This window comes from Myxine glutinosa, chromosome 5 (assembly GCF_964187855.1).
Source record: "Myxine glutinosa chromosome 5, kmMyxGlut1.1, whole genome shotgun sequence".
NCBI classification, from domain to species: Eukaryota; Metazoa; Chordata; class Myxini; order Myxiniformes; family Myxinidae; genus Myxine; species Myxine glutinosa.
Window position 1 is genome coordinate 30,972,186 of NC_136265.1, and position 13,623 is coordinate 30,985,808.

Genomic DNA, 13,623 nt, shown 5'->3' on the forward strand with positions numbered 1-13,623 from the left:
TCACGGCCGGCCTTATACTCCAGATCAAAATCGTAGCCTTGGATTTTCACAAGAAGGCACTGGAGCCATGGAGGGGCGCTTGTAAGCGGTTTGCTGATGATCATGACCATGATGATCATGACCAGTGATTTGTGGTCTGTGTATACCTTGAAGCATTTCCCAAACAGATAAGTATGGAACGTCTGTATGCCAGCAACAAGGGCCAGAGTTTCTCGTTCAATGTTTGAATATGCAGACTGAGTGGGTGTCAGAGTTTGTGACGCAAAAGCAACAGGCTTGTCCTGCAAAAGGCATACACCCAGTCCCTTGTGTGACGCATCTACTTTCAAAACGGTCTCTTTGTCATGATGACAGTATTTTAGTCAGGCGTCTGCGTCAACACTCCATTTCAGTTGCTCAAATGCAAACTGATGGTCTTCCTGCCACAGGAATGGCACTCCATTCTTCAGTAATTCTTGGAGCGGTGTGCCACCTTATCCACAAAGTGGGGAATATGTGGTGACAGATAGTTCATCAGTCCAATGAATCGGCTCAAGACTTCCTTATCCTGCGGTGACGGCATCTTCTGGATGTCGCAGATCTTCCCAGGATCAGGTGAGATTCCTTGTTTGCTGTAGATCGAGCCGAATAAGTTGATACGGTCGGTCTTGATGATACATTTCAAAGAGTTGAAAACCAGCCCCTCTCTTCATGCTACTTTCATCAGGTTCAGAAGATTACAATCATGCTCCTCTTCGGTTCGTCCTGATACCGCCACATCATCGGAGATGCCAATACAGCCTGGTGCTTGCTTGAGTATGCGGTCCATGGCTTGCTGAAACAGATCCTGGCAGACACATAACCCAAAAGGCAATCTCTTGAAGCCCAGCACCCAAAAGGTGTGCAGAATGTGGTCAAATCCTGGCTTTCCTCATCCAGATGCACAGCCCAATAGCCAGCCCGGACATCTAATTTTGAAAATATTGTGGCGTCAGCAAATTCTGGGTTCAGCTCGTCTATTGTCGGTATCTTATGTGGACACCTCTTCAGCCAAAGGTTCAAGTGTTTCGGATCGAGACGTACTCTTAAGCTCCCATCTTTCTTCACACTATTACGGATGGAAGAGCACCAATCCGTATGATAGTCCACTTTCCTGATGATACCCTGTTTTTCCATTTTCATCAGTTCCTCCTTTAGCTTCCCTTTGATGTGAACACGACACTTCCTTGGTGCGTCAATCGATGCCTTTGCATCAGGCTTAAATGAAGCCTCACTTTTCCTTTAAAATTCCCAATGCAGTCAAACCTGTCTGGGAACAGCCTTTTCAAATCATCCACGGAATTCACCTTGTAGCTGTTCTTGTAGCCTTGGCTGTTCATTGTGGAGCATTGGTTTCGGAATCCTTGATGCTGGAGGTGCAGCCTTCAGCAATATCTTCCGTTGTCCAGCAATGCTGTTTATGGTGACGATGTTGAGCCGTTCACATGCCGGTAGTCCAAGTACTGCAGGTCCAGGTACTTCAACAATATAGAACCTGTACTTGAACCAATCTGAGTCTTTATATTGACACAAGAGCTTGATGATTCCGTGACACTTGATCTCACTGCCATTGTAAGCAGTAAGCTTGATCCCACCAAGCGGGGTCAGTTTTGACATCCATTTGTTTCCATACATGTCCTTCACAATACATGTTGGCAAAGTATTCCCTGACACACCTGTATCCACTTTCAACTGCAATTTGTATACACCTTTCATGTCAGGGCATACAATGTTCAACAATGTGTACACTTCATCCCTCGTCTCCTTCATACACAGTGCGGATACCCTGATCACGTGAAATGGCTTGGTGAAACGCTCATGTGCTTCAGTGTCACTTTCGTAACAGTCATCATCGCCTTCAGTAAAATACCCCGACACTTCATTCACCGAGGTCCCATTATAGTGGGGCGGCTTAGCCCAAATATTCAAAAGAATTGTGCATTTTGTGATACAAGCACCAAATTTGGCACAAATGTACATTAATATGTTGCGAACATTTTCAGATATTGGGCCACTTGAAATTCCGTAATTTTTTTTTTCAAATTTTTTCAAATTTCGTAATTTCAAATTTTTCGGGTGACACCGTCACAATTTCGGTCTTCGAGGCCGGCCGATAGGCAAAGTGTGACCGGAAGGGACGAGGTTCTCCTGACCACGTGGCCCTCGATCTGGGAAGCGAGAGGCGTTCCATTAGTGGACGCGCCCCTCACGCCCGGCTTTTGGGCGGCCCCGGCAGGCCGTTTGTTTTGACGTTCCGTGACAGGCCCCGCACCCCCACCTCCGGGCCGACCGGAAGCTTGTGCTGAGTACATCATACCTGAACAACTCAGTGAGGCAGAACACAGCAGTGCACACCAGGGTGACCCCTTCAGTGCATAAACCAATTAACCTGTCCACTGCAGGGCATATAGAAATGAAGTTATTTTCTGCATATAATAATAATATAAGTTCAGTTCTATATAACAATTTCTGTTATCACCACTACCACTACAACTACCACTACTACAAGCTTTGTCTGGAATTTTGTGGACTAACAGACAAACAGACATACAGACAAGCTGGGATCAAAACATTACCTCCTTCCACCATTGAGTGTAGAGGTAAACATCATGGAAATTATATCATGCCCTAGATTTAATTCATGCTTACCCGTGTATTTGCTTCACTGGTTCACAAGGTCTTTTGCATACATGTAATTCAGACTCTCGTCTTCATTGCTGACCACACAATGTTCGCAACATATTAATGTACATTTGTGCCAAATTTGGTGCTTGTATCACAAAATGCACAATTCTTTTGAATATTTGGGCTAAGCCGCCCCACTATATCGGCCGGCCTCGAAGACCGAAATTGTGACGGTGTCACCCGAAAAATTTGAAATTACGAAATTTGAAAAAATTTGAAAAAAAAAATTACGGAATTTCAAGTGGCCCAATATCTGAAAATGTTCGCAACATATTAATGTACATTTGTGCCAAATTTGGTGCTTGTATCACAAAATGCACAACAGGTTTGCTATGCTGCTACACTATTATTGTTACTTCCCCGAAGCATACCTCTCAACTCGCTTCTGCTGATGCGACGGCCTCTTCCACCTCTGGCAGGATGGCGGCTCCACTCGTGTCCATCAGCATATCTCGTGCTTAGTTTGGGATTTTCACAACAACGGGCCCAGTGTCCCAGTTCACCACAATACTTACAATAATCATTGTGTGCTGGGCAGTTCCGTGGTGGATGTGATTGTCCACACTTTTTGCACCTTTGTCGATGTGTCATGGCATTCACAGACGATGAAGGCCCTTCCATCTTCTGGATGGCCTGCTTTCCGGCTACCATTGCTTCCTACTTGCGTCCCTCACTTAAAACCAGGTCCATGTCGTACCCGACCTCCTGGTCGAGCAGATGCTTTTGAAAAGCATCATGTGGCGTGCTCGCAACAATTAACTCAATAATCCTTTCCGAGAGTTCTGCTTCGGAGAAATTGCACAACCTTCCCTTGGCATCGGTTGACGAAATCATCAATGGACTCCCCTTCTTGCTGCCGGAATCTCATCATTTCCAGCCGGTGAATCCGAAAGTTTACATGGATGTCCAACTGATCCTCGAATAATTGATATAATTTATCCGGATCATTTTTTTATCATCCTCACTCAGAGTCGATGCATTGATCCGCCGCAGTCCTTCATCTCCCACAGCAATCTGAATCTTGATGGCCTGTCTGGCTTTAGCATCGATGCCCTCTTCCGACAGCACCAAGTCCATTCGTTGCTTCAACAACTCGAAAGTCTCCGCCAGTTCTGAGCTGGACCAGTCCATTGTCGGGAACTATGCCATGTTGAAAAAACACGGAACGTGCCACCGCAGTAATCCGCCAAGATCCAAATTCCAAATTTTGGAAAGAAAACAAGACCAAAAGTCAAACTGCTTGTTGATCTTCAAGATCCCAACGCTGCCACCATATAGTAAGTTCAAGACTCTCCTTCAATCAAGTTGTTTATTAAAGATGATACCAAGCTCTCACAGAACACACCGCCAACATGACGAGCAGCAAGCAACCACCAGAGCCACGCTCCCAGACGTCACTACCAGTACATAGTACCAATCACAACATCGTGAAGCAGAGGTACGGCACCGAGCTCAGATCACGCACCCTGTCATCCATCGAGCCTTAGATCTCACAAGACTTGGATTCTCTGCTAGAGGAGATTCGCACATCTGCTGATACCAAGGCTCTCCACACTTCCACCTCCTCCTTCCAGAAGTGGAAGACAGTTTCGCCCCCACAGGACAAGAGCAGACATCATAACTCCCTCCCCTCATGCATATGGCAGGTATCGTGCCCATTATGTAAGCAAACTGGATGGCCAGATATACATTTTCTTAGTAAATGTAATTTTCTACCAGATCAAGACCGCAAATATATGGCTAAAAGCTCGTAAGATAGTTGTTATCCTCCAGGATGATGATGAAGCAATCTCAGATGTGTGTTTGCGTGAAGGAGATGATGAGCCCACTGATGATGTGCTGAACTTACCTACACTCCATGTACAGATTCGTCAGTCATCCTACTTAGACACATTATTTGAGCATCATGCTATTCGTGTAACCATTGACAGTGGAGCCACAGGTAACATGGTCCGTGCTTCCACAGCTAAGAGACTTGGTGTCACCGTCAAGAGCTCATCCCAATCTGCTCATCAGGCTGATGGTTCATCTCCTTTGTATGTTGTTGGTGAAACACAGTTCTCTGTGTCCAGAGACCATCATAATCTTGTCTTTGAGGGCCTCGTCGTGGAGAACCTTGATGTTGAGGTACTTGCAGGCGGTACCCCTTTCATGAAAACGAATGACGTGTCAATTCGACCAGCCAAACACCAAGTGCTAGTGGGAGATTCCTCCACCTATGTCTATGGATCCCGACCCCATGCTTTCTCTAACCCATGCAGAGGGAGGCGAGCCCATGTCCTTCGTGCACCCCCAAGGTCAACAACAATCTGGCCTGGGTAGTTTATCGAGATGACACTACCCCTGATGATCTTGCAGACCTCACAACATTTGCAGTTGAGCTATCCCCTCTTCATTCAGGACCAGAGTGTGTCAAACCATTTAAGACATGGCCTCCACCACATATTTTAAATAGTGTTGCTGACAAAATTCGCATCGCAAACCTCTCCAATGAACCTCAAGCCTCATCTCGCAATGTGCATTTTGCCCGTGTCATCACCCCTGAAAACCAAGATACACAACCTCCCCAGGACGACATGACACAGCCGCTTCTGAAGCAATCCAAGCGAAAGCACAATCAGCTGTTTTCAGAATCGGTTCTTGTGGACCCAGATCACACTTTGCCTCTTCAAACACGTACTCGGTTCCATACACTCCTTCAGGAGTATGATGACGTTTTTGATCCGGCATTCCCAGGATACAATGGCAAAGCTGGACCCTTCAAGGCCAATGCCAACATGGGAGTACTACCTCCACAACACAAAGGTTGCCTTCTCCAGTATGCCAGAGATAAACTTGCTGAGTTTCAACAAAAATTTGATGACTTTGAAGGCCTTGGGGTCTTCGTCCGAACTGAAGATATTGGGAGTCACCGTGGAGTACCTTAACCCATCATTTCTCGTGAAGCAGCCTTTTTTTTTTTCCTTGCATACAAGATCGAGGCTCGTGTAAGAGCTAACATCAATCACAAAAAAAAGAAGGAGAAACGGACACACAAAACATACAATAAAGGGAGTGGAAGACGAGATGGGGAGAGAAGGGGAAGCACACAAACACAACATTTGAGAGCAGGGACATCGGGAGATCTGTGGGAGGGAGAGGGCTTGGGAGGAGGAGGCGTGGGAAGGGGGGGTGGGGGGTGGGAGATGTATAAAACACATGGACACTGCAAGGACTTCCAGGAAAGAAGTTGGTATTTCAAAAAAGTGGATCTGGGGTGAATTAGAGGGGGGAGAAAAGATTTGGATGGGGGAAGGTCAGAGATGGTGGTGAACAGCTGTTTTGAAGACCTGGAGGGAGGAATGGGATTGAAGAGAGTGAGGGAGTTTGTCCCAGAGGTGGGAGAAAAGAGGAATGAAAGAGTGAAGGTGAGCAGAGAGTTTTGATTTTGGCAGTTTAACCATAAGAGGGTCGCAGGCAGATCTTGTGCGACCTGCAGGAATATTTGGGGACAGAGCACAGATAGAGCTGGGGGAGCAAGGCCGGAGAGGAGTCTGTAGAAGACAGAAAGACCAGCAACCTGCCTGCGGTGAGTGAGTGAAAGGCCCTCAGAGTTAGCTTCATCGCGGGAGATTCCAATGATTCTGAAAGCTTTTGTTTCAACAGCGTGAAGCCGAGCTAGGTGATTAGGCAGGAGCACCAGCCCAGAGGGGAGAGCAGTATTCCATTGAGCTGCGGATGAAAGCCTTGTATGTGGTGAGGAGCTCAGAAGTGCCAAGGAAGGACTTTGCACGACAGAGGATGGCCAGACGGCGACTGGCTTTGGAGGCCAGCTTGGAAATGTGGTTTTCCCCAGGAAAGATCATGGCAGATAGTGAGACCCAAAAGCTTGAGTGACAATTGGGGGATTCGCCGATGCATTCGCCGATGTTGAGCACTACAATAAGCCTCAACCCTCACTCATGCCGGATGTTAACTCAACCTTACGCAAGATATCCCAGTGAAAACACATCATTGCAACAGGCTTGACCAACGCCTTTTATCACATTCCATTAGCACGATCTTCAATGAAGTATTGTGGAGTAGTCACACCCTACAAAGGTGTTTGTGTATACACTCGTTCTGCCATGGGTATGACTGGATCCGAAACCGCCTTTGAGGAATTGACATGCCGTGTCCTACACAAACTTTGGTACATCACGGGTGATGAGGTTTGTGGTCAAGTTTCATCGAAATAGTGTGTGTAGTTTCAGAGGAAAAAGCAAATTCCTATTTTTGGGGGTCAAACCTGGATCCACTTTGACCCCCGGTAGACCCCGATTTTTGTTAATGCCATGAACAAACTTCAGTCACAACACAACAAATATCATTTGTGCCAAATTATATCACAATCCCTTCAGCGGTTTCGGAGAAGAAGTTTCAAGTGTTTACGGACGGATGGACGGACTGATGGAAGGAATCCAGGTACGAGCTAAAAATCCAGGTACAATATATGAAACTTATTTTGTTATTCAAATATCTGTAACTAGTATCTACATGTAGAAAAAGCACGAGCATCAAATGGGGCTTTAACGGTTAAGGTGGCTGGCTTGAGATCTTAGGGTCGTGCATTTGAGACCCTGTCACGCCGCTGAATTAACACCAGGTGAATTAACACCTGTCATCTTTCCAAGGTCGATAAAATGAGTACCAGCTGACTGCTAACAGGGGGCACGTCAGCGGCACAGCCGCACCCCCAGAAAATGATGCAGGCTAGCGGCCACAGACCATGCAAAACCACCATGAAGTGGGCTTCACAAAAACGAGGTTTTTACACTTATACAACAAATTTTAGGCAAAACTAAATGAAATAAAGGGAGTGCGTCATAAAAGATTCGGTTAGAAACACTTATTCAGAGTTTCATTCATTGCTCACCTTCTGCTGAGAGGGACTCTTCACACGGCTCTTCCTTCACAGGTGTGACGTTCAACATCTGAGGAACGTTACCATGGAAACCTCCGGGTGTCACCCGACCCGTTTCATCTGAGGGGAAATGGAATGACGTCACGGCCGTGGAGGATTTTAAATACCGAGTACATCTTGTGGGAATTGAAATCGTTTTCTCTTTTTATAAAATAATAAATAATACATTGAAAACGAAATTTAATTTCGACGAATAAATGTTTAAATGTCGTTCTGGACTTGCCTTGTGAAGAACAATTCTCCCCAAGTTCAAGTTTCACCTTCACCTCCTCATTTAAATCTACAACAAGATAAATCGAGTCTGAAACCAAACTCAACACAACCGATCCCGCCATTCCCATCATCCAGTATCGTCATCTTCAACTTGTACAATGTTATTATGGATTCTTACCTGGTGAGGGGAAACCACCTGTAGGTTCAGGTTCCACCTTCATCACCACTATAGGATCTGCAAAGAAACAAAACCTGTTTTAAACAACCGGTGGGCCCATTGGACCAAATTTTCATTTGTCTTCATGTCCTTGTATCATACCTACCTGTTGTACTGCTTGAGCATTAGCTTACCTTTCACCAAGCCCGGATGTGCTTGGGGATTGGGCCAGGGCAGGGTGGACGATCGTATAGTCATATGATGATGATGAATATTACCAAACTATACTACTATTGTACACCGCTCCTTTCCTATGCCATCTCCAGGCGCTGCATGACGTCATCGCCGGGCACCAAAGGGGGCCGGGTGACGACGCACGCTGAAAGGTAGTAGTCAGTTTTCACTCCGGTTTCTTTATTTCTTGTTTGCTGTACGCCGCTTCTTTCCTATGCCATCTCCAGGCGCTACATGACGTCATTGCCGGGCACCGAAGGGGGCCCGGCGATGACGCACGCTGTAAAGGAGTACTCCGTTTTCACTCCCGTTTCTTGTTCATTTGTTGTCCGGGTGATATCTCAGTCATCCTTTGAGCTAGGAAGCTGATATTTGGACACGACAATGACCACGTGATTTGGCTGCAAAGGCTATTTTTGATTTATTGCTTAATCAATTAATCGATTAATTATTTAATTATTCGATTAATCACTTAATTCTTTTTTTTTTTTTAGTTATAGCTTCGAATGAAGTGGTAGTTTATTTGGCATGGGGGCAGTGTACTTTGAATGTATCTGTACTTGCTAATATCATTGGTATTAATTAATAAATGCTTTGTCACAATGTTATCATTCTTTTTGTGATTTCTCTTGTAATTCGAATTCCATGCCGTTGAAGGAGGTATTTAGCTGCAACACACAACTCAACATGGCGTGTGCTGAAAACAAGGAAAATCTTCTGGATTATTTGTAGTTAATTATCCTATTCAACTCAGGAGGTCATGACAATCATTTTGGTGTAACACACTCCACATCAGAACGCTCCAGTACAACTCCACAAAAATCATGATGCACACACACAAATACAGACACACAGACACACAGACACACGCGCACACACACACACACACACACACACACACACACACACACACACACACACACACACACACACACACACACACACACACACACACACACACACACACACACACACATGGGTTAACAGAGGTAAATACTTTGAGACCTGGAAGATATCCGTTCTATCTCCGGAGGCCCACCCAGCCACCCATATATGGGGATAGCAGGCAAAAACAACCTGCAGGCATGCATACACATATACACTGCATGGCCAAAAGTATGTGGACACCCAAATATCACATTCCAAAATCACACACACACACAGAATCACACACACAATCACAGACACACAAAATCACAGACACACAAAATCACAGACACACAAAATCACAGACACACAAAATCACAGACACACAAAATCAGAGATACATACACAGAATCACACATATACACACAGAATCACACATATACACACACACACACACACACAATCACAGACACACACACACAGAATCAGACACACACACACAGAATCACACACACATACACACACACACACACACAGAATCACACACACACACACACAGAATCACAGACACACACACACACACAGAATCACAGACAAACACACACAGAATCATAGACACACAAAATCACAGACACACAAAATCACAGACACAAAATCAGAGATACATACACACAGAATCACACATATACACACACAGAATCACACACACACACACACACACACACACACACACACACACACACACACACACACACACACACATAATCACAGACACACACACACACAGAATCACAGACACACACAGAATCACACACACATACGTCATACACACACACACACAGACAGAATCACACACACACACAGACAGAATCACACACACACACACACACAGAATCACACACACACACACACACACACACACACACACAGAATCACAGACACACACACACACACACACACACACAATCACAGACACACACGCACACACAGAATCACAGACACAGACACACACACAGAATCACAGACACAGACACACAGAATCACAGACACACACACAGAATCACAGACACACACACAGAATCACAGACACACACACAGAATCACAGACACACACACAGAATCACAGACACACAGACACACACAGACACACACACACACACACACACACAGACACGCACACACAGAATCACACACACACACAGACACGCACACACAGAATCACACACACAATCAGAGAATCACACACACAATCACAGAATCACACACACAATCACAGAATCACACACACAATCACAGAATCACACACACAATCACAGAATCACACACACAATCACAGAATCACACACACAATCAGAATCACACACACAATCAGAATCACACACACAATCACAGAATCACACACACAATCACACACACAATCACAGAATCACACACACAATCACAGAATCACACACACAATCACAGAATCACACACACAATCACAGAATCACACACACAATCACAGAATCACACACACAATCACAGAATCACACACACAATCACAGAATCACACACACAATCACAGAATCACACACACAATCACAGAATCACACACACAATCACAGAATCACACACACACAATCACAGAATCACACACACAATCACAGAATCACACACACAATCACATAATCACACACACGCACATAATCACACACACACACACACACAGAATCACACATACACACACAGAATCACACATATACACACACAGAATCACACACACACACACACACACAGAATCACACATATACACACACACAGAATCACACACACCGAATCACACAGAATCACAGATACACACACAGAATCACACATATACACACACACAGAATCACACATATATACACACACAGAATCACACATATACACACACACAGATTCACGCATATACCAACACACAGAATCACGCATAAACACACGTACAGAATCACACATATACACACACAGAATCACACATATACACACACAGAATCACACATATATACACACAGAATCACAGATACACACACAGAATCACAGATACACACACACTGAATCACAGATACACACACACAGAATCACACACATACACACACAGAATCACAGACACACACACACACACACACACACACACACACACACACACACACACACACACACACACACACACAGAATCACATATACACACAGAATCACACATATACACACAGAATCACACATATACACACAGACACACACACACACCGAGACACACACACACACCGAGACACACACACACACCGAGACACACACACACACCGAGACACACACACACACCGAGACACACACACACACACCGAGACACACACACACACCGAGACACACACACACACCGAGACACACACACACACCGAGACACACACACACACCGAGACACACACACACACCGAGACACACACACACACACCGAGACACACACACACCGAGACACACACACACCGAGACACACACACCGAGACACACACACCGAGACACACACACCGAGACACACACACCGAGACACACACACCGAGACACACACACCGAGACACACACACACACACACAGACACACACACCGAGACAGACAGACACACACACACACACACACACACACACACACACACACACACACACACACACACACACACACACACACACCCAGACACACACACACACACACACCGAGACACACACACCGAGACACACACACCGAGACACACACACACACCGAGACACACACACACCGAGACACACACACACCGAGACACACACACACCGAGACACACACACACACCGAGACACACACACACCGAGACACACACACACACCGAGACACACACACACACCGAGACACACACACACACACCGAGACACACACACACACACCGAGACACACACACACACCGAGACACACACACACACCGAGACACACACACACACACCGAGACACACACACACACCGAGACACACACACACACACACACACACACACACACACACACACACACACACACCCCTCATCCATTTATAATAAAAGCAATCTCGGAGTTATTACTTTAAAATAAACTACTGTAGTTTTAAACTCTTCCTTTATTTTCTCTCCTCCATATTCATTCGCGTGGTTTCTCCATCATAAGAGAACCCCGTACCTGGTTCCTGGTCCGTCCCGTCCCCTCCATGTCCATCACGAAGCTTCTGAACGTCCAGGATCCTGAACCCGCAGATCCCATGGACCCCTCCCGGACTCCCTGTGTTCCCTCCATCAGAGACCGACTTGGAGTCCGAGGAGTTGGGATCGTGGGTGCAGATCGGGGGATCTCGATCCATGACCATCAATCACCACAGGGTTACACAACTGATCCCCTCGGTTAACGTTCGTCTCTTCACAACCACAAAAATAAATAAAACTGCTGTCATTCTCATTCCCGTCGATATGAAAGCAATTCCAATAATTATTGATTATTGTAATTTGTAAAACTAATTATTATAGTGTAGTTTTACACATTTACAAACTCGATAGATTTACTAAAGCTTCCCTCCTTGTTCTGGAATCCTATCTTAAATGCTGTTTCATTTTTACGGAGGAAGCGGTGAAAAGGAAGGATGGAGGAGGTACAAGCCTAGCTGTGCTATACACCGAGAATGAGATCCTGCAACGTAACCTCATTTACTCCTTGGCGAACAAAAGGATTTACAAAGTAGACTCATATGTGTAATCGAAGATATTAATAATGAAACGACTCCCATATAGGAATCTAAGTACCATCACCCAATCATAGGGCCATTTATTTATGATGTACGCAAATGTGGGAGATATTCTAACCCCTCATCCCATTCTGCTCCACAAATGATTTTCTGTTCTCTCTTTTTAGCTCACTTGGAACGTCGTAACGAGAAGCTTTTGGGATGGCGCTTCGTCCATCCATCAGTCTATCTGTCTGTCAGTCCATCAGTCTGTGAGTCCATCCGTCCATTAGTCCATCAGTCCTTTAATCCATCAGTCCGTCACTCCATCAGTCGGTCACTCCATCTGTCCGTCCATTAGTCTGTTAGTCCATCCGTCCTTCACTCCATCAGTCCATTAGTCTGTTCAGGCCATCAGTCCATTAGTCTGTTGGTCCATCAGTCCATTAATCTGTTAGTCCATCAGTCCTTTAGTCGATCCGTCCATCAGTCTATTAGTCCAACCGTCCGTCACTCCATCAGTCCGTGAGTCCATCCGTCCGTCACTCCATTAGTCCATCACTCCATCAGTCCGTGAGTCCATCCGTCCGTCAGTCCATTAGTCCATCCGTCCTTCACTCCATCAGTCTGTTCGTCCATCCGTCCGTCACTCCATTAGTCCATCCGTCCGTCACTCCATCAGTCCGTGAGTCCATCCGTCCGTCAGTCCATTAGTCCATCCGTCCGTCACGCCATTAGTCCATGCATCTGTCAGTCCATCCGTCCGTGAGTCTAACGTCCGTTAG

General features: G+C 45.7%; 1 protein-coding gene across 3 annotated transcripts in view; it reads right to left on the reverse strand.

Moving 5' to 3' along the window:
- LOC137427752 (uncharacterized) overlaps nt 1-12,633 on the reverse strand; it is a 51,075-nt gene extending 38,442 nt beyond the window's left edge. Inside the window, exons 1-4 of one of the 3 annotated variants that reach the window (XM_068117462.2) lie at nt 12,304-12,576; nt 8,037-8,093; nt 7,869-7,925; nt 7,598-7,705 (exon numbers count right to left, since the gene is read on the reverse strand). In XM_068117462.2, coding sequence (XP_067973563.2) covers nt 7,598-7,705; nt 7,869-7,925; nt 8,037-8,093; nt 12,304-12,487 — 406 coding nt within the window. In that variant the 5' untranslated portion in view covers nt 12,488-12,576. Of the gene's footprint in view, nt 1-7,597; nt 7,706-7,868; nt 7,926-8,036; nt 8,094-12,303 lie in introns of all 3 variants that reach the window. The other 2 variants (XM_068117463.2, XM_068117461.2) reach the window with 2 other exon arrangements.
- Nucleotides 12,634-13,623: the final 990 nt, after the last annotated feature.